Here is a 23,647-nt window from a genome sequence, read left to right as displayed (position 1 = left end):
TCTTTTTAAAAAATCTCTAAGACATATCTGTTTAAAGATTTAAAAATGGTTATCTCCTGCAAGTTCCAGGAAAGAAATTATCAGATAAATTTCATGTGAAACCACCAATTATTAGATTTATTCCACTCACAAGCATCAGTTCTATACCAACTGCTAGTTCTTAAACAGACAATTATTGTGTGTAAATATAAACAGCATTGTTATCTAATTTTTCCTTCCAAGAAAGTAATAAAAATTATTCTTTTGAAAAATTACCAGATATGCATAAAACTTTTAACTTTAACAGAAGTCAAAAATAGAGTAAAAGAGATAAGGGGAAAAAACATAACAGCAATAAATCTTTATTGAGGTTTTTTTAACAAAATAATTTTAAAAACAAAAACCCCCACATGTAAACAAGAAAGTAAATAAAGTTAGTTGGCATTATTATGTACATCCAAGAATCAAAACAAGTCGTGTTAACATTCCATAATCAAGTAAAATGTTTTGACCCATCAATGTTCAGGGTGAATGTATTTAATGTTATCAATAATGGAATCTTACCTTTGAACATTATAAAATGGTTTATGGATTATAAAGTTTAGGTTTTCATTTTTCTCAATCCTTATGCCATATGTCCACTAGTCCTAAAATGTATTTACGTTGTCCATATTAGTCCAAAACATCCATTGTCCCAAATTAACCAGGTTACAGCTATTTGATCTCCTCCAGAAGAGTTTTTAAAGGGTGGGATGTGCTAAAATCCATATATGACAACATCGTTTTTCAAAGCTAACCTAATTCTAAATTCTATCTAACTAATCTGCCACGTCTTCATTTCTTCTCACTTTCTATACATACATTAAATACCATAGCAACTTTACCTTAAAAAATGCAGTTAATACATTAATACACATTCAGGCAGTAACTTCTGACAAAGTTGTAGTTTATTTACCAAGAAAAAATGCTAATTTTTAAAATTTAGGTTGAATACTGTCATAGTAGTGTTACTTAATTGAGGATGATGGCTTCATCAAACCTCAATGAAGGTTTGATATACACATTAATATAATTCAAAACTAAAGAGATTAAATTATAATTCACATGGAGGAATTCTCCTCAGTTCTGGGAAGAAAGACCAAAATATATTGTTTTATTAATATAAAATGTTATTAATTCAGTGTCTGTTTTTGCTAATTATATTTAACTCACTTTATAAGCTTTAAAAAAAGAGCCTGGTTAATTTTTGTAAGAGGCTTCAATTTGAGTTTAAAATGTAGTTCTTTTCTGTCAGTTAAAATAATTTAAAGATGTGCACAATATGTTTGTACTATTTAAGGCAGGTGCCAAGCACATTTTCAAAGGTAATAAACTTACCAAGTAGAATGTTCTCCCAAAGGAAAAGAAAAGAAAAGCTCATAACAGGTTTTGTTTAACACAGATGTTCAAATAGCACTCTTCTTTCAAGTGATTTAAAAATAATTTGGCGGCTGAACCGCCTATGGTCGTAACACATATCACTTACAAAGGACAGGTAACAGACACAGAATTAATGGTATACTTTTATTTAATATTCTTACAAGTCTCTTTAAGTTGGTGCCTCATGGCTTTAACAAGATTTGCATTCTGTGTAAAAAGATTCAGAACATAAATACACTAAGGAATGAATATAATTTCTCTAGGCCATGCAGAAAAGAAGTCAACATTTTACACATCATCACTCTCAAATAGTTCTAATTAAAATCCAAACTGTTCCCATTTTTGCATCATTGTCATTCTTTGGCAAAAGAGTCAAAACAGCCATGGGTTAGGAAACAACTGTTTACCGTGGTCTTCATTTTTGCAAAATAAATGTGCTTTGTAAAAGGAATCTTCATTGTGCCTGGTTTATACCAAATAATTATAATAGGCAAAATATAATGGCTTTTTGGATTAATCTACTCCTAAAGCTTTGAGTTGCCGTTCAATCTCTTCATCGGAGATTGTAGACTTTGAAGTAGAGGCAGATGGTAAGCTTCGGGCAGCTGATGGAGCTTTGGCCATCTATATTAAAGAGAGAAAAAGAAAAAAAAAATGTGTATTAACAAACTTTCGGGTTAGGACATAAAGGACGTGCTGCAAAGAGGTGTAATTTACTTTTCAAACAAATATTAAAAAACATACACCTAACATAAAGGAAAACTTAAAACAATGAAGTGAAGAGAAAGTATTTCCATCTGAGAGAATAGAACATTCGTTCATACCTTTCCAGAGATTTCGATTCCAATTTCATCAAGAACTTGATTGACAATATCTTGGCTTTCTTCTTCATCATCAGAGCCATCAAAGATGTCATCAAGCGTGTCATTGACTTGAGGGGAAAAGAGGAAGCAAAAGTTACTTTCAAGCAGATTTCGGGTTAGGCTTATATTTTTAGAAAAAGGCCCAGCAATGTAATTTACACAGTGCAAATAAAATCTATGAATAGATGGAGAAAAGTAAATACCTTAGGGAGTTTACATTTAAGGAGAACAAAAGAAAAAAAAAAACAGATTCTGATAAATGGAAAGGTAAATGATTATAAAAGTTTCAAAAGGAAGAGATGACACCCATCTGGAAGGAAAAAATACTTGAGATGGTATTTTTTTCTATGTGTATTTTTCTATGTGTCACTGAAGGACACACATAGATATACAGTAGCATGAGCAAAGACACAGTGGAAAGCAACAGGGATACATGTAAGGAAGAGTAAGTTCTTCTGTTTGACTATGTAAGATGTATAAATTGAAAGTGGTTGGGAAGGAAAGAATTTTAAAAAACTGGCCTACGATTGCTATTAACATGATCACTGGGGAAGGTCCCAGAGGAAGAAAGACAAGCAACCTAGCTTGATCTTTCTGTAAGTAACCTGCTAATTGGGTGTCTGGTAAATAAGACTAATACTTGCCTGCAAGAGAGTCCCTGTTTATGAACTTAGCAGGCTGTTTTCGTTTTAGCACTGTTGTAGCTACAATGTATGGGTTTATATCTATGAGTTCCTCCAAAATAACACATAAGATAGGTGATCATTTGAGGTATACATTTAACATATTTCCTACACTTTGTAAATGTTCTGTTCAACATGAAATAAGCAAATGGATTAGACATATCATCTGTGATGCTTATGTCTGTTATGGGAAGAAATGACTTGGAGAGTCATTTCGGATGGCCCCGCCCCTCTCCCTGTTCTGCATGAGTATCTTAATAGCTTGTATCCTTGACATTGCTAAAAAAGCTTGATATTGGTTAAGATCTCTACTGAGCATTGTTTGATAATTTTGATTTTTTGTGTTAGTTTAATAGTATAAAATCAACAGGAAAAAGCTAAAGAGCTTAAGGCCAAAAAAAAGGAACACCATCTCTGAAGAAGTAAAGTGAATGCTAAACTTTTATTTAGTATCTCAGTTCTTCCACTTAGTAACTTAGTAACTGGGCAACTTTATGGGAAGTCACTTTACCACTTTGGGCCTCAATATTTGCATTGAGAAAAGAAAGGGGCTTGACCTGAAAATTGTTTTTGATTTACGATGTGGGACTTTATTTTTGTAGTTAGAAAAGTGCCACTATGGGAATCTTATCAGCATGCTCAGAAGTAAGCCTCCAGAAAAATTATTTAGCAGTGATACTCAGATGGTAGTGAAGTAACAAGGGCTGTAGGGAGTCCAGGTTAGAGTTAAAAAGGGCCTGAATGAAAAACTACTCACATAAAAAAATGAAAGAAGAGGACAAAGAAGCACTGGAATGGTGTAACCAAGGATTAGCAGAGAAAAATGCTTTCAGGAAAAGCGTTAACAAAATTAAAGATGTAATAAAAACTTCCCAAAGATCTTGTTTCCAAAACCTGAATGTGAACAAGCATTGGAACAACACTGTAAAATATAAATTCTAATTTGAAAAAGCTATGTCCATCTAAACCTTGTATTTATCTTTGGATGAAAATACTAATGTTAATATACTTTACTGAAAAAATGAGTAACCATCAATAACTACTATTCTTTCAGACTTGCAAATTAGTAAAATACAAATGAGAACAACTGTGATAGATACAAGTTTTAAATACAGGCTTATTGATTCTCTTCATTATGGCTTAATGGAATATTTAATTCCTCCACTAAGACCTGCTCACACCTGTGCCATCACTGGAATTCACAAAACATGTTAGATACTATGATCATTATATAAATGACAATTCTCTCAGCCACTAACATTTCACTAATGATGTTTTTGAAAAATTATATTTTTAAAAGTTAAGGTTAAAGTAAAAACTAAAGAACTTTTGAAACTGTCAAAGACATATGCATGTGTGCTCAGTCATGACGGACACTTTGGATCCCCATGAAAGGTGGCCCATGAGGTTCCTCTATCCAGAGAATTCTCCAGGTAAGAATACTGGAATGGGTGGCCATTGCCCTCTTCTCCAGGAGGTCTTCCCAACCCAGGGATCAAACCCAGGTCTCCTGTATGGCAGGCAGATTCTTTACCATCTGAGCCACCCAGGAAGCAGTGTCATTAAACCACAGAAGGAAAATAGATACTCTGAAATAAAGTACTAGGCTTGAATTTAGCAATCCTAGTAATTTTGATACTACTTTATACAATAAATGCTGTCAAATTAAAATTCGGAGGTAAAAATAGGAGATAAACAACAGCTACACTGACATATCCCTATATAGTTGTGAAATAGTTAGACAATATCTTTGTGAAACAATGATACCAGTTTTGACGTATTATACAAGTAACAATTCAATGTATTATAAAGTAAGAATTCAATGTTGACCAGGGTGCTGTGAAGGGTCGCTCATTTGTTATCGGTGAAATAAAGACTGGATAGTCCTTCTGAAATAATCTGGTAGTTTGAACCAAATTTAGAGTCCCTTGGGCAGCAAGGAAATCCAACCAGTCCATCCTAAAGGAAATCAGTCCTGAGTATTCATTGGAAGGACTGATGCTGAAGCTGAAACTTCAATACTTTGTCCACCTGATGCAAATAACTGACTCATTTGAAAAGACCCTGATGCTGGAAATGATTGAAGGCAGGAGGGGGGACGACAGAGGACGAGATGATTGGACGGCATCACTGACTCGATGGACGTGAATTTGAGTAAACTCCAGGAGTTGGTTAATGGACAGGGAGGCCTGGAGTGCTGCGGTTCATGGGGTCACAGAGTCGGACACGAGTGAGCAACTGAACTGAACTGATGAACCAAAAGTGTTATAAAAGTTAATAGTCTAAGAACACTGAAGAAATTCAGGTAAGATATTACAGAAACATATTTATCAAAGGACTGTCACATAAACTCAACATTTTAAAACAATCTTACCAACCAATAAAGAATTGTTCAATAAATTAGGATATATTGATGTTACAGAATATTAAAGCCATTAAAAAAAACAGAAAATTCAAGGTTATGAGGACATGTTTATGTTATACTACTGTGTTTTTTTAAAGGCAAGATAAGATTCAAAATCATCTATATTATTGCACTTTATAAGATATAGAAAAATATAGGAAAGAAATAATATCAACACTACAGGTGGTGTAATGATAAATTTGTTTATAGCCTTATTCCTCTTATTCCTCATATTTCTACCACAGTATGTAGTTTATACTCAATAAGAAGAAAATTAAATATTAAATTTAGACTCTGGAAGGGGGAAAAGAAAAAAGAACGAAAGAGCTCCATTATCTCTACCTATAATATAAATAGATCTTCTAGAGTATGATATATATGGGATCTTCTATAATATGAAAATATATAAATATATCTTCTATATATTTACAGATCTTCTACAGTATGAAATAATCAACAAAACTCTTAAATTATCTAACTTATACTAGGAAGCATTGTTTTATTCACAAGTTGGTTTTGATTCTCTAATCTATAAAGTAAAACTGCTGAGGCCAAATAGCACAGAAATATGGCATCACATATTTTACATTTTTCTTTCAGCTCAATGTTAATATAATTTTGAGCCTTACACAAAAACTCGATGAAATTCCAATAGAGTCATCTATTTAGAAGGGAGCTGCATCATTTATTTTCTCATTTGTGCCTTCATGGATAAACATGAGGTTGTTAGTAAATAAACTTGCTAATTCAAAGAGGAAAAAACTGAAAATTTCATTACAGCTTATTAAACTTACTCATTTCTTCAGTCATTTCCATTTTCATGTTTTCCTTCTGGAAATTTTGCATTGTTTGTAATGTCTTTTGTGGATCCATCTTCTTGTTTACTGCCTGCATTGTCTTTAAATATATGAAAAGATTCATGTTACATAATTATGAAAATTTTACTATGGAATAAGTCCAAGGGGAATACATCAATAAAGGTAGATTTGTTAAAAGATAAACATCTGCCATAATCAAACATAAAAGTATTAATATTACAAAAAAAAATTAAACTACTCATTTGGAAACCATCTGCTTAACATCTATATAATAAAGACCACTGTGGAAAAACTCATCTGAACAGTAGGCAAAAAATTAAGTAATAAAAAAATACTGCTAACAAAATCCATTGCTACTCATATAGGAAAATTACATTTGTCTATTATGTGGCAAGCAGGTAATGTCTAAATTGAAAAAAAATTTAACTTTTTTCCAAAAATTTTCATGTCTGAATTATAGGACACATATTTAACCTATTTATTCATTTAAAACCATGATTTCAAGAAATGATAAAAACATTGAGCTTTGCAAAATACATGAATATTTTATATTCACAACTAATTTTATTAAAACAAATTAATGATATCAAGTATGGCCAAAGTATTTTATAAATTATCATATATGTAGCTGGGTATATGTGTTTATTGTATGTGTGTTACATAAAATATGTCAGTTCAAAGATAGGAAGCAAACACAGTCTTTTATGCATGCTGCAGCCAAAGTAATTTTTTCAAATACAACACTGTACCCTCCCATCCCCCACCAGCTCACACATACCTAATTCTCTAAGGGCTTTGTGTTGTTCTTAGCACTGAAAACCCAATTCCATAAATTGACCTGTGAGACCAAACATCCTAACCCTGCCTAACAGGCCAGTCTCATTCTGCACCACTGCCCTCTAGATACACTGATCTTCTGTTTCCTTAAATGTACTGTGTTCCCTCCCACCACAGGACCTCTGCATATACTGTCCCTCTGTTGGAATGCTCTTCTTTATCTGCTTTCACTATAAATACTTCAGATTTCAGTTTCCCACCTTAGGGCAGCAGTTTCTGACACCCTAGGTTAGAACAGATGTTCCTGTTAAATCCTACGCACTACAGATAAAAGTTTATTTTATGTATTGGTGTAAATTATATGACTTTACTTGCAAATTACAGTATTGTTACAAAAATATACTAATAACAACTACGACGCTGACAGTGATAACAGATCAGCTAATGCCGATATATATTATTTCTGTGGGCCAGGCACTGTTCTAAGCACTATATGTATTCAATATAATAATATTTAAAGTTAAATACATTTAAACCTAACAAGTCTTTATGTACTAGGTACTACCATTTCCTATTACAAATGAAGAATGAAGAGTTTGTCGAGATCACACAGCTATCAAGTAAGGTATGAACCCAAGTAATCTGACTCCAAAGCTCATGTGTCTAATCACCGAATTAAAGGGGAAAAAAGTAAAGTGTTAGTCATTCAGTCATGTCCGACTCTTTATGACCCCATGGACTGTGGCCCGCCCAGGCTCCTCTCTCCATTGAATTTTTCCAGGCAAGAATACTGGAGTGGGTAGTCATTCCCTTCTCCGGGGAATCTTCTTGACCCAGGACTGAACCCGGGTCTCCTGCATTACAGACAGACTCTCTACCATCTGAGCCAGGAGGGAAGCCCAATCACTGAACTAAAAATACCTCTCAAATGGGCTGCTTTGGAAATAGACTTTAATCAGCACTTGCCTGGTTATGCTTCCCATTTCATCCCCATCACTTATTATAGTTCCTGCTTAGAGGGCCTAAACAAACATTTCTTGAATTAACAAATTTTTAAGAAATTTAAGTGAAAATTCTAATTTGCACATTGCTATATAGCAGGACCACATTAGGTATGTTTTCTTCCCCTATTACTTGCAGAAAATTGCAAAATGAGTTGTCTTCCTCCTCAATATTATTGAAAAGTTATCCAGCCCAGGTGTGTGATCTTCAGATAGGACCTTATCTTCAAATTAGACAGATATTTAGTTCTATCGATTTGTAAAACCAAAAAAGGAAAACAAACTTTTTTTGCTCTTAACCATGCATTTCCACTGTAAATGACTAAGATCCATTAAAAGTAAGTAAACTGACAGAATAAGCTTTATTCAGAATAAACAGCTTTGAAACAATCTGTTTTTTAAGGAACACCATGTGCCACTGTACTTACTGTACATAAAATGGGCACATTCTACTTCATGTGTTTTATGGTCTAAAAGGCAATTTTAGTTAATCCTCATTATTTCTGGACTCCTTATTTGTGAATCTGCCTACTCACTAAAATGTATTTGTAACCTCACGTCAATACTTGCAGTACTTTTATGCTTGTTTGTGGACATGCATAGAGTAGCACAAAGTTTGGGTTGCCCAACAAGCATAATTCCAATTTAGGTCTCCCAAGATGACACCCTGCCATCTTGATTCAGCACTAATAATGGAAATTAGTGTCATCTTTGTGGCCTACTTTTTTGTCTTTGGTTGGTGATCGCACTGTTTAAAATGCTCCCCTAAGCATAGGGCTGAAGTATGGTCTAGACTAGTTAACAATTGTGATCAAAGGCTCACAGGAACCTAACCCTCCATTTCCCCTAGGAACAATGGCTTGATATTCCCTAATTCAGTGTTCCTCAAACTTTACAGAATGTAATTACTGCAAATAATGAGAATTAACAGTTATGGACTATTTTCCTAATATATATAACCCTGTACTTTCTCTCCTCTGTGGCTAATCTTTTCTTTTAGTGCTTCATATTCATACTCTTTCTTCCCTTTATTTAAAGCCTACTGATAATTTTGGTCTTCCGGAAAGTCTCTCACATCACTCCATTCAAGGATCTGTGCAGTTCACTGAAACATGGGACCAGAATGTTGTAGAGTGCAAGCTTCCTTTTAGCACATCTGAACCTCCTCCCGCCCCAAAATGAACTACGTAATATATGTGAAAGCAGAGCCGATGTCTTGAGCTTCTGGTCTTTCACAGTTCTTAATACACATCAAAAAGCTCATTCTTTATTAAATGTCTGAAAGGCTCATAGTCTTTTAAGTTCTACAGTAAAAACCACTGTTTTTTTAATATAAGGACTGTAAGTTAAACTTAGATTCCTGATAAAATGAACTGATAAATTCTTCTGAAAATACTCATGCATCTTTCTGACACAGTCATGAAAATGAATCATGAGGAAATTATAATTCAAATTATTATATCAAAATACACAGCATATGAAATAAGAAGCACCAAAATCTTTTTAAAATTTAAGGAAAAAAAAATAATGTTTTAAGTCACTTTTAAAAATTTAGAAGCTACATGCAATCCTGGAACAGTGGAAGTACCTAAAATGAAAATTTTATATTAAAACAAATTGATAAAAAGCCTAGAAATATTTATCTGGATTATGTTTAATTACAACTCATTTGATTAAAAATTACAAAGATTCTCTACCATATATATGTTATTTATATATATATATATATATATATGAGAAGGAGCTTTAAAGCTAATTTGAATGCTGATATTTAAACATCTCAGATGAAATCACAAAGCTATGGATATAAAGGTCCCCACTTACTTTTGCTGTAGTAGACATGGCTCCTGCCATCTTCATCTGAGAATTCATCACTTTTGTTTGAGTGGACATGGAAGTGACTTTTGAACTGACAGCAAAAGTTCTTGTTTTCTGTTTCCTTAGATGTACAAGCTGTTTGGCTAAAACTCTGCAAGCTTCTTTATTACCAATCTTGGCCATTTTCTTAATTTCTAATTCCTAACAGAGGAAATAACAGAAGGAGTAAGATCATTGAAGGGGGAGTTCAGTGATTTGAGAAGAACAGACAAAGCATATACATTACACCCTTTCACCCTGATTATGAAGAAAGAGGCTTTTACAAAGTCATACAAATAGTCATTTGAGAGGGCAAATTGTTTTACATGTTTATATGGATAAGAAGGAACTAGTACTGTGTTCTACACATACAAAGCAAGTCTACAAAACAGTACTCACATAAAGCCCAAAAGAAAATTTAAAAACACAATCCAAAAGTAGGTAGGAAAAAATAAATCAAATGAGGAATTGGTAGAGGATAGCAAAGAAAAAAAAAGAGTACAGTGGTCGATTTGAAGCTAGTAATACAGACAACTATCTTCAATGAAAAGGTCCATTTACTATCTTCAGTAAGAGACAGATTGGCAAATTAGATGATGTTTAGTTGCTAAGTCGTGTCTGATTCTTTGTGACCCCAAGGACTGTAGCCTGCCAGGCTCCTCTGTCCATGGGATTCTCCATGCAAGAATACTGGAGCGGGTTGCCATTTCCTTCTCAGAACATTAAAAATATATGCTATCTCAAAAAAGCAACTTTAATTAGCAAAACAAAGCTAAATAAAGCTAAGTAAAAGGACAGAACAAATATATTCTATATAAATACTTAGCAAAATCTGGAAATTTGGAGTGGTTACATTAACTAGGTTAAAAAAAAAAAGAAAAGAAAAGAAAGAAAAGGGAATATTACCAGAATAAAAGGGGGCATTTCATAATAAAGGAATTAATACATAAAGATGTCAAACCAATCCTAAATGTGTATGCACCTTCAATAGCGCTTCCAAATTTATGAAGTGCAACTGGTACAACTGAAAGGACGAACAGACAAAAGCACAAGTAGCATCAGGGACATCAGCAACTCCTTTCTTACCTGTATTGCTGTATTTTAGGACAAGTAGACAGAAAAGCTATAAAGACACAGATTTACAAAAGCACCATCACCAACTTGACCTAACCAACATTCACTAAAAACTCCATCGCCAACAGCAGAATACTCTTTGCAAGTGCACATAAAAAAGGGGGGGGGGATTACCAAAAATATACCACATTCTGGATCAAAAAACAAGGCTCAACGAAAATAAAAGGATTGGAATCCTACAAGTACGATCTCTAACTACAGCGAAATTAAACTAGAAAGCAGTAAGAAAAATAAGAAAGGAAAATAACAAGCAGAAATTAGGCAACATGGTTCGAAATAAGTCATGCAAGAATTGATGCTTTCCAATTGTAGTGCTGGAGAAGACTCTGGAGAGTCCCTTGGACAACAAGGAGATCAAAGCACTTAATTCTAAAGGAAATCAACTCTGAATATTCATTGGAAGGACTGATGCTGAAGCTGAAGCTCCAATACTTTGGCCACATGATGCAAAGACTCAACTCATTAGAAAAGACCCTGATGCTGGTAAAGATGGAGGGCATGAGGAGAAGGGGGAGACAGAGGATGAGTTGGTTGGATGGCATCACCAACTAAATGGACATAAGTCTGAGCCAGCTCTGAGAGACAGTGGAGGACAGGCAAGCCTGGCGTGTTGCAGTACATGGGGTCGCGACAATAACAATGACAACATAGAAAAAAAAATCACAGGGGAAATGGGATAATATTTTGAACTTAATAAAATAAAAATACACATATCAAAATGTGTGAGCTGCAGTAAAAACAGTTCTTAGAAATTTAAGTGTTAGAGCTTACATTTAGAAAAACTGAGTATCTAGTAGGCTTCAAAATAGAGAAAGTAGAAAAAAGCAGAGAAAATAAAACACAAAGTATATAGAAAGAAGGAAATATATAAACATGAGATGAAATCTATAAACTAGGAAGGAAAAAAAATACATAAAATTAATGAGATCAAAAGCTTTTTCTTTTATAAGAAATTGATCAAACTGATAAACCACTGCCAATCAGAAGAGAGAAAAAAACTGAGGCAGAGAATACACAAATGACAAATATTGAAAATGCAGAGGAGGGCATCACTTAACAACCAAAAGATGTTAAAGAACAGTAAGAAAATAATATCACAAACACAAGGTTACTACATTTTAAAATTTAGTAGAGATGAACAAATTATTTGACAGATGTGCACTACCAAACCTCATTCAAAACATAGAAAGCTTGATCCATTCTATACCTATTTTCTAAAAATTGCAAATTTTGGAATTTAAAAATCTAGCCACAAAGAGATTTTTGTTTAGTTCAAACATCTCTCCATAAAGAAAACTTCACTCCTAATGACTTTACTGATGAAACTGATCAAACGTTTAAAAACAGAAATACACAGACCCTTCCAGTAAATGAAACAGAAAGGGACACTTGCCAACTCATGCTTTCAGGTCAGCAGTATTCTGATGTTAGACTACATAAGGACACCACACAAAAAGACAGCTACAAATTAACAGTTCTTATGATCAGAGATACTAATATTCTTATGAAAATTGCAACAAATTGAAATAAAATACTTTTTAAAAAATTCATCATTACTAATGAAGTTTATCCCAATAGCAAAAGTTTGATTCAACGTTGGAAAATCATCAGTTATGTAATTCACTATACTAACAGACTAAAGAAGAAAAACTACAATACAATGCAATACAATACAATAGAGGCAAAAAAAGACAGCACTTGACAAAATTAGTTCCTGATAAAAACTCTCAACAACTAGATAAAGGAACTTCAACCTGAGAAAGGGCCTCTACAAAAAGCCTATAGCTAATTTACTTAATGATAAAAGGATGAAAAACTTTATTTACACAGATGACATGATTGTCTATGTAGAAACCTAATAGAATCTACAAAAAGACTACTAGACTAAGTGAGTTTAGGAAGGTTACAGAATAAAAGATCAATGTACCAAAAAACGAATGTATTTCTATATACCAGCAACAAAAAGTATCAGAAATATGATGAAAGTAGCACAGGATCAGTATAACCCTGAAATGAGCCGGGAAATGACCCAAATGTTCATTAGCTGGTAAACGGATAGTCAAATTTTGAAATGTCCGTACATTGGAATAACACTCATCAATAAAAATGATGACACATGTAATGACACTGATTAAGCTCAACATAATTACAAATAAAAGAAGTCATATAAAAATGAAATCACTTTATGACTTCATCTATATAAAATTCTTGAAAATGTAAAATCTACAATGACAACCAGTGTTTGCCTAACTGAGGAGGAAACGGGGAGAATGGGGATGGGCAGAAGCGATTACAAATGGAATAACGAAACTTTTGGGGATGACGGATATGTTCATTACCTTGACTGTACTAATGGTTTCATGAGTTAATACATATGTCAAAATGTGTCAAATTATTTGCTTTAAACATGGACAATCAATTGCATGTCAACTATACCTCAACCATGTTGGTTTTTAAAAAAGTTTTAAGCAATATACATTTAAAAACATAACAGAAAAATTCTTAAAGATAGCCAATCTATTTTAAAAGTATATCACTATCACAGACATTGTCAATAAGAGTTAAAATATAAAGTAAGACACCCCATTGGTTAACATAGTTATTTTCTTGCAACCCTCTCTTGTTTTCTTTTATTTATTTATTTATTTTTAACTGGAGAATAACTGTTTTACAATATTGTGTAGGTCTCCTGTGTTCTAGGACTATTTTATGTTTGCTGTTGATTGAGAAGATGGCTGTTTTGAGCAATATTTCTTCCTAGGCATTTATGTCTTTCACAGACAGAAGAATAATTTGACTTTATATTCAGCAGAATAAAGACTCCTGATAAAAATCAGAATGACACCGTAAACAAAGGTAAGCAGAAATTGCAGGAAGGTACTAAATGCCATTTCTTAGTAAAGTAAATCACTTACCACCTGCCATGTGTCTTTTTCCTAGTTAGCTAATTACTCCAACACTGACTTCTAAATTTGTTAGAAAAGTTAAACTGAAATTTAATGTTCTACTTACCAGCTGTTTTTCTTGTTTCTCTAAAGCTGCCCGATCTCTGATTATAGCCCTCTGTGTACCTCGTAACTCTCGATTCTGTTCCTTTATTACATCTAAGAGAATCACAAAAGAAACCTAAATGTATTAATTGTAAGATCTTCTTTAATACCACTTAAAATACTGGACTTAGAAACCTCAATTAAAAAAAAAAAAATTTACAAGATGTTAAATTTTTTTGTTTCAATATACTAAAAATTATTCAATGTTAGAATGAATTATAAATATTGATTATATAAAAAACCACTGAAGTACAAATACACTATAGTCTGAGGTTTAGTCAAAAGAATATATAAATCACACTAAAATACTCCCTTAGAGAACTGATTATTATACATTGCTTTTATGACATATATATGTCACATGTATGCGAGCGAGCGAGCGAGCAAACACACACACACACAGAACCTTTTTCATCTCTTCCCTACTTCAATATTACACGAAGTTCCAAAAAGGAAGACAGGCAATGTATTTATTAAACCCTTTTTTCTACACTAAGTCGTTGTCATCATAACAGAGTAAAGAGAAGCAGCCAGCCTTCCAACGAAGCAGAAAGGGATTTGAATCACACCTCTGCTACTGGATCATTATATGATGGTTTCTTGTAAAGTTAGTTAACACTCTAAGCCTCAGTTTCTTATAAAATAAAAATTATCATGAAGGTGCAAATAACACTCACAATGACCTGATATATTGTAAGTGTCCATTCATTGTTAATGTCTTTCTCATTTATCTCAATTCATGAGGATCCATCAGTCTTACCTTTTGAAGAATTAAAGTATTAGTCTACCTGATTGACTATAATTTAGATTAATTGTTACTAAATAGTGACTACTTCAAAAGATCACAGATATGGATGGTAATGTTTGCCAAACTGTCCCCTCACTGCGAGGAAACCTGCTAAGTACTTTACATATAGTATGTGATCCCTTCATGGATCACAGCCTTGTCATGGCGAAGGGGTTTGTGTGACTCAATAAAGCTACGAACCATGCCATGCTGGGCTACCCAAGAGGGACAAGTCATAGTGAAGAGTTCTGATGAAATGCAGTCAGCTATTTAAAATCCTAAAAGGTGATGCTGTTAAAGTGCTACAATCAGCATGTCAGCAAAATTAGAAAGCTCAGCAGTGGCCACAACTGGAAAAGATGTCTTCATCCCAAAGCCAAAGAATGTTCAAACTACCCCACCATCGCACTCATTTTACATCCTTAGCAAGGTTGTGCTCAAAATCCTTCAAGCTAGGCTTCAACAGTAATGTGAACCAAGAATTTCAGATATAAAAGCTAGACTTAGGAAAGGCAGAGGAACCAGAGATCAAATGCTCAACATTCTATTGGATCACGGAGAAAACAAAGGGATTCCAGAAAAACATCTACTTCTCTTCAATGACTACACTAAAGCCTTTGACCGTGTGGATCACAGCAAACTGTGGAAATTCTTAAAGTGATGGAGTACCACACCATCTTACCTGTCTCCTGAGAAACCTGTGTGAAGGTCAAGAAGCAACAGTAAGAAACTCACATGGAACAACTGACTGGTTCAAAACTGACAAAAGTATGAAAGGCTATATATCATCACCCTGCTTATTTAACTTCTATGCAGAATATCATCATGAGAAATGCTAGGATGGATGAATCACAAGCTAGAATAAAGACTGCAAGAGGAAATTATGAGGATGATACCGAATGGCAGAAAGCGAAAAGGAACTAAAGAGCCTCTTGATGAGGGTGAAAGAAGAGAGTGAAAAAGCTGGCTTGAAACTCAACATTCAAAAAACTAAGGTCATGACATCTGGTCTCATCACTTCATGGCAAATAGAAGGGGAAAAAGTGGAAGCAGTGACTGCAACCATGAAATTAAAAGACACTTGCTCCTTGAAAGGAAAGCTATGACAAACCTAGTCAATGCATTAAAAAGCAGAGACATCACTTTGCTGACAAAAGTCTGTATAGTCAAAGCTATGGTTTTCCCAGTAGTCATTTATGGATGAGAGAATTGGACTGTAATGAAGGCTGAGCACTGAAGAATTGATGCTTTTGAACTGTGGTGCTGGAGAAGATTCTTCAGATTCCCATGCACTGCAAGAAGATCAAACCAGTCAAACCTAGAGGAAATCAACTCTGAATACTCATTGGAAGGACTGCTGCTGAAGCTGAAGCTCCAATATTTGGCCACCTGAAATAAAGAGCCAACTTACTGGAAAAGACCCTGATGCTGGAAAAGATGGAAGGCAAAAGGAGAAGAGGGTGGCAGAGGGTGAGATGGTTAGATAGCATCACAGATTCAATGGACATGAATTTGAGCAAAGTCTGGGAGATAGTGGAGTACAGAGGATCCTGGGGTGCTCCAGTCCATGGGGTCACAAAAAAGTCAGACATGACTTAGCAACTGAAAAACAACAATTCAGTATAATGTTCACAATAATGCCATGGAGTTGGTTTTTCTATTATTTTACATGTATCAGAAAATATGTGTTAATAAGTTTAAATAACGTGCTCAAGGTCACAAGGTAGTGAGTAGTAATGCCAGATTTGGATCCAAGTCTTGTCTCCTAAATCAGTGGTCTTAATCATTTTACTAGAGTACCTTTTCAGTGAAGAGGCAGAATTTAAAACTACCACCACTACAACAGATAGAAGAGTCTCCTCATCAGATGGCACTGGGAAAACTAGTCAGCTACGTGAGAAAAAAGAAAGAAAGAAATTGGACTCCTGCCTCACACCATATATAAAAATTAACTCAAAAGAGAAGAATGACTCAAATATAAGAGCTAAAATCATAAAAGTCTTAGAAGAATACATAGGAGTAAATCTACATGATTTGGGATTTGGCAATAGATTATTAGATATGACACTAAAAGTACAAGCAACAAGAGAAAAATATAGATAAAGCAGACTTCATGAAAACTAAAAACTGTGACTAAAGGGCATTATTAAGTGAAAAGACAATGTAGAAAATGGAAGAATATATACACCAATTACATATGAGTCTAGAAACCAGAATATATATATATGTGTATATATATATATAAACCTCTTACAATTCAAAAACAAAGGACAACTCAACAAATGAGTGAACACCTTGCACAGACATTTTGCCAAAGAAAATACATAAATGGCCAACAAATATGTGGAAAAGATACAAAGTATCACTACTCATTAGGGAAATCAGAAACCATTTCCCATTTGCCAAAATGGCTATAACCAAAAAAAAGGCGGGGGTCGGGGGGGATAAGTGTTGAGGTGGAGAATGGTAGCTCTGTACATTGCCAGTTCAGTTCAGTTCAGTCACTCAGTCGTGTCTGACTCTTTGCAGGCTTCCCTGTCCATCACCAACTTCCCAAGCTTACTCAAACCCACGTCCATAGAGTCGGTGATGCCATCCAGCCATCTCATCCTCTGTTGTCCCCTTCTCCTCCTGCCTTCAATATTTCCCAGCATCAGGGTCTTTTCAAATGAGTCAGCTCTTCACATCAGGTGGCCAAAGTACTGGAGTTTCAGCTTCAGCATCAGTCCTTCCAATGAATATTCAGGACTGATTTCCTTTAGGATGGACTGGTTGGATCTCCTTGCAGTTCAAGGGACTCTTAAGAGTCTTCTTCAACACCACAGTTCAAAAGCATCAATTCTTCTGTGCTCAGCTTACTTTATAGTCCAACTCTCACATCCATACATGACTACCAGAAAAACCATAGCTTTGCCTAGACGGACCTCTGTTGGCAAAGTAATGTCTCTGCTGTCTAGGTTGGTCATAACTTTTCTTCCAAGGAGCAAGCATCCTTTAATTTCATGGCTGCAGCCACCATCTACATTGATTTTGGAGCCCCCCAAAATAAAGTCTCTCACTGTTTCCATTGTTTCCCCATCTATTTGCCATGAAGTGATGGGACCGGGTGCCATGACCTAAATTTTCTCAGTGTTGAGTTTTAAGCCAACTTTTTCACTCTCCTCTTTCACTTTCATCAAGAGGTTCTTTAGTTCTTCTTGTGGGTGGGAATGTAAATTATTTCGGCCACTGTGGATAAAAGTTCAGTACTTTCTCAAAAGTTGAATATAAAATTACCAACTCACCTCACATTTCTCTCCTATTTACCCAAAAGAACTGAAAAAAAATACCCAAACCATTACTCTATACAAATGCAGCATATTTAAAATAGTTAAAAGGTGCAAACAACTCAAATGTCCATGAACTGGAGAGAGAGGGGACTGGTGAGTCACTGCTTAATGGATACAGGGCTCTATTTTATGGTGATGACAATGTTTTAGAACTAGAGATGGTTGTTATACACCACTGTGAATGTACTAAATGCTACTGACCTGTTCACTTTAAAATGATTAATGTTAAGTGAATTTCAACTTAATTAAAATAGCAGCAAAGCCAGTAACCATTATCTTTTGTAGTGATGGAGCATCACAACTTATACTCTACACATTTCTTAATATAATGAAACTTTACTCAGAATAAAAATAACTAATTATACTGAGTAATAGGTATATTAAGTGCTTCACAACAACCCCGAAAGGTAGGTACTATTATTTCACTTGTTTCAGAGGTGGGAATTGGTACTTGGTGAGGTAATCTGCCCAGGGAGAAAAAGTGCTAGGCTTCACCCCACAGGCATTCTGATTCCAAAGCCTCTGACTGTGAAGCTTGTAGGAAAACAAAAAATAAAGTTATCAGGGACATAATCCCTACAAACAGAGACAGATATCAACAACTAATACTGTTAAACAGAATGAAAAACATTTCAAGTCATTATATAAAATCAACTACAATGACTGAATAAAAGTTAAAAATAAGAGGTCAGAGCTCCTATATCCTACTTACAAAACATCTACTTCTCTTCCTTTACTTACTCTGTTTCTCAGTTCAGTTATATTGGTCGACAGCTCACACTCAGGATTTACTAAAGACACATTCTATATGTTCCTTACACAAAGGAATAGGAAACCATACAATACCTATATAGGAGATGAGAAGAGAAGGAGCTCTCTCCCCCCACTAACTTCTGGATGGGAATCATGTTTCACTTAAAAAAGAGGAAGGAGATAGTCTGTAGGCAAATATATCTGGGATGTGTTCAAGTTGAAAAAAATTTAAACCAATTTCTTTGCGTCAAGGCTTCTAAGAACATTTAATATACAAAAGTACATTGTCAACCTTTAAGGGAAGAATATGTGGTCGATTATTCTCCAAAGTCATTAAACCAGGAATCCTTTTAAAGAAAACTCTATTAGCATTTCTTGGGTAGAAATGTTTCATGGAGCAGTGGCTGGGATCCTATCCTTAAAAAACGTGACTTATTAGTTTTCTAGGGCTATTGTAACAAACACCATAGACTGGGTGGCAGAAACAACAGAATTTGATTTTCTCCTAGTTCCGAAGGCTAGAGGTTCAAGATTACGGTGCCGGCAGGGTTGGTTTTTCCTGAGCCCTCTCCCTTGACATGCAGATAGCCACCTTCTTCTTGTGTCCTCACATGGCCTTTTCTTTGGTATCTTTTCTTCTTCTTATAAGGACACTGGTCCTACTTGATTAGGGCTCCACCTCACGACCTCATTTAACCTGTTATCTCCGTGAAGACCCTATTGCCAAATACAGTCACATTAGAGGTTGGGGCTTCTGCATATGAATTTTAGGTGGACATACTTTAATTAGGTCTACACACATGATGTTTTTCCTCTGAAATCTACAGACTGACACTAAACAAAAGAGCAAAGAAAGCTCTCATTTCCCCATCTTTCAAAACAATCATCAACCTTTTCATCCTCACTACTTAAACCCTCCCAATTTCCATTTTTTGGACATAGTGCCCCTATCTTGAATGTTATCAATATATATTTTTTCATTACTAAGGTCATATAATGAAAAATTTATATTTGGTCTTTGTCTTGAGTTCCTGGCACAGAGCTCCCCAAACCCTTGGAATTTCCTGAGTGATAGGAATGTCTTTTGATCTAAGGAAGTGTACCTCTGGAGAGTTCAGGATGGGGCTGCTTACCAGAAAGTCCAAATTCTTGATTAGAAGGTGAGGCCTTTCAGCCCCATCCCTCAGGGGAGGGGAGCAGAGCCAGAGACTGGGTTATAAAAACTCTTAAAGAGATTGGAAGAGTTTCCAGGTTGGTGAACATACTGATGAAGTGCTGGAGACACTTGGGGTCAGAGAATCAGAGTAAAGACTAGATACAGCCATCTGTGTTGAAATACAAGTATTATGATATGTACTTTAATGACATGATACATTAATAAAACATAATGTAATCGAAATTGTTTGACTTCACTTTTCTTAATTTTATGTAACTATGTGTACCATAACTGTCACTGTATATTAGAGAAGGAAAAATAAAGAAAATTAACTACCGCATATTTCACAGCCTATTGTTAATGACCTATTAATATTTAAAGAGTTCTAAGCTATAATCCCAGAGCATCTAATGTTATACACTAGATTGTATAAAACAAAACTGTAACACTTTAAAATATATTAAGGTAAGAGGGAAAGGACAGTAAAATATTTTTTTTCATATGAGATAATGGGTGTATCCTATAAAACAAATTTTCTTTAAAAACAATTCCTGTACTAAACTCCTAGTTAGTAATTTGGTCTTCAAATAATTCAGAAGGAATAACATGAGAAAGGTTCTGAGACACTCTTAATGTTCTGAAGTCAAAGTTTATTTCCCATTAAATTTATGTCTTAGTAGGTCTGATTTCTTCTTAAGATTACAAGCTAAGAGCAAGAAGTGTATTTTATTTATTTACCTATTTGTATTCCCATTTTACTTCATGTCAACAACTCTACCAATATATTAGTTAACTGTAATCTAAGGGAGTAGAAACATATATATATATACCAAAATGTGAAAGGATTTATCTTATAGACATAATTTAACAGGTTCTTTAAAGATATGTAAAAAAATGTATTGGTTATGAAGAAAGATGGCTAATAATTTACCAATAAAATCTAGTTATCAAGAAAGATGGTTGATAATTTAACAATGGCAAAATCTGAGCTATGACAGATTTTATGACATTTTCTACAAAGGAAAAATGAAGTACTGAACTTCCAAACTGTGAAAATATAGGGATGTGCCTGTGGTGTGCTCTCTGTTACCTCTTGGCCATGTCAGAAGGATCCCGGGGCTGCCCCATCTTCTCCTCACCCACATCCAGCACAACATAGAAAAGGCCACTCAGCCAGCTCCACCCTGGGCATGAAAGCCTTTCAGGCTCTTCTTATTGAACAAAGTAACACATATGTATAAGAGTGATAAGATCACGGACTTAAATTTTGGACTTCAAAAGATATAAACAGACCTAAGGTCATTCTTTGGTTCCTAGTCAATAAGGTCTATCTGCTTACCAAAGAAAAGAAAAACAGAGAGCCCAAAAATAAAAAGTGAAATATAAAAGGGTCTCCCATGTGATCTAGCTCACTAGAATTTTCTACTGGGTTTGAGGCCAAGCCCCAGCTTGAATCATTACTGTTATTTCTATACTCTGTTCATGTCCATACTGTTTGCACATCTGAGGATTAAAGCAAGAAGTAATTACAAGCTGCAGATATGAAAAGTGAAAGTTGCTCAGTCGTGTCCCACTCTGTGACCCCATGGACTATACAGTCCATGGAATTCTCCAGGCCAGAATAATGGAGTGGGCTGTCTTCCCCTTCTCCAGGGGATCTTTCCAACCTAGGGATGGAACCCAGGTCTCCCGCATTGCAGGCGGATTCTTTACTTGCTGACCCACAAGGGACGCCCAAGAATACTAGAGGGGGTAGCCTATCCCTTCTCCAGGGGATCTTCCCCATCCAGGAATTGAGCCAGGGTCTCCTGCATTGCAGGTGGATTTTTTTTTTTACCAATTGAAGTATCAGGGAAGCCCACTTTTTTCTTTTCTTTCAGCCTTTCAAGTACCTATCTTTTGAGAGAAGGGAGGGAGATCAAGCTTACTGTGCCTCAGGAGCACTAAGGCACAACTCACAGACTACACCACTCAGCTGTGTTTAAGCTGGCCTCCTAGACTGCACTGGCTCTACCATGAACTGGGTTTGCCACTTTACTGTAAGGTCATGACGGACTTTTTAATTTAATATATACCACATTCTCCGCTTTTAAATGTATTTCTTCGGAGAAAAATCATTTTGATTTATGCAACTGTATTGCCTATCCTGAATCTAACGATCACATGGATTGAAAAAAGAGCACAAAGTGGTCCCACATCCTGCTCTACCGTCTCCATGAACCGGCCTTTGGGGATTGAGATCCAAGAGGAGAGCGAGCGTCCTCTTTGTATTTTATGTGCAAGCTCTGCAAGGTAGTATCAGAGGAAACAGTGGCCACTGTGGCACTGGTAGCGTGGGTGAAGGAGTATCAGATAAACTCTGATCATGGCTATGAACACAAGAGCTGCGAGCGTTGAGTTCCGCTGAAGCCGTCACGTGGAGCTCCAATAGAGGGGATGGGGTACTGGCCATGTGGGGATACACCATCTCCTTAGGTTGATGAGAAAAAAGAAGAAAAAAAAAACAAAACTGCAAAAACACTACAAACTCAAAGGTTAAGGGGTAAGAAGTAAATATTAATATTAGAGGTCAGTAACTAGATAATACTGGCTTTGAAAATCAAATTTACAGAGACAGAAGGACAATGATAGTGAGAGAGTGGGTGAGAAGAAATCAGAATTTGATATGCAAAGCAAACCTGTTTCTCAGGCTTTGGACATGGTATATCAGAAATCTGAGAGAAAATGTATCCAGTTTTAATACATGATAAAGAAAAAATAAAAACAAAAAATAAATAAACAACTATGGGAGACAGAAAGGATAGTAGAGAATCATGCCAACAGCTTTACTCTGTACGTGGTCCAGACAGCCAGGGATTTGCTTAAAAACCAGGATGAAGTTGAAAAACTCAGCAGGACTCACCTGAAAGGACGAGGGGGAACACTAAGAAGAGAGTAGGAGTCTAGCCCTATGGTAGCATAAAAGGAAGCAACAAGGAATGCTTTTCCCCGACCAGGAAAGTCTCAAAAGTAACTCAAGCCCTGAGGAACTCATTAAAATGAATTTGTTCATGATTATTAAAATATCAGTGTTTTCAGGAATTTAAGGAAGGTTTTAAGATGTTACCTGTCAACAGATCTTTGGGTCTCATGTGGGTCTCGAAGACACAGCCTTTAGTATCCTCATCAATAACAACTTCAGAAAACTGCCACGGGCATTTTCCAGCTTAGATAAGTAAAGGAATGCGTGAAAGATCCTTTGAAAGAACAGTCTCACAGATAGATGGATGGACTTGAAGGTAGAAGACGGTAGCATGAAAAGAAATACCAGCCTTTGGAATCACGTTTGGAATGGAGAAATATAAAGGAAAGACATTTCATACAGAAATAACTGCTCCTGGGCTTCTGAAAGGGCCTCCTACTTTACTGTTCCCTATGCCTAGAAGGCTCAAGTACCCGATCATCACATAACTATTTCTTTCTCAACACTGTGTTTTTCTCTCAAATGCCACGTAAGTAGGGAAGTCTTTTCATCACCCAGGTAATCACTTCCCCCACAAACAACAGCAACGAAAACAGCAGTAATGAATTGGGGGGAGTTGGGTGGACAACTAAGGAAATTTGGAATTTCACTCCATATTAAATAATGCTATTGGGA

At 35.3% G+C, this 23,647-nt stretch overlaps 1 protein-coding gene across 2 annotated transcripts in view; it reads right to left on the bottom strand.

Annotated features, from left to right (window-relative positions):
• Positions 1-325: 325 nt before the first annotated feature.
• Positions 326-23,647, bottom strand: part of CHMP2B (charged multivesicular body protein 2B) — a 30,451-nt gene continuing 7,129 nt past the window's right edge. The window contains exons 2-6 of one of the 2 annotated variants that reach the window (XM_043892958.1): positions 13,948-14,039; positions 9,769-9,963; positions 6,143-6,245; positions 2,223-2,329; positions 326-2,022 (exon numbers count right to left, since the gene is read on the bottom strand). In XM_043892958.1, the coding sequence (XP_043748893.1) occupies positions 1,912-2,022; positions 2,223-2,329; positions 6,143-6,245; positions 9,769-9,963; positions 13,948-14,039 (608 nt within the window). In that variant the 3' untranslated portion in view covers positions 326-1,911. The remainder of the gene's footprint in view (positions 2,023-2,222; positions 2,330-6,142; positions 6,246-9,768; positions 9,964-13,947; positions 14,040-23,647) is intronic. The other variant, XM_043892959.1, reaches the window with a different exon arrangement.

The sequence above is a fragment of the Cervus elaphus genome, chromosome 31 (assembly GCF_910594005.1).
Source record: "Cervus elaphus chromosome 31, mCerEla1.1, whole genome shotgun sequence".
Lineage (NCBI taxonomy): Eukaryota > Metazoa > Chordata > Mammalia > Artiodactyla > Cervidae > Cervus > Cervus elaphus.
This window is presented reverse-complemented; position numbering and strand designations above follow the sequence as displayed.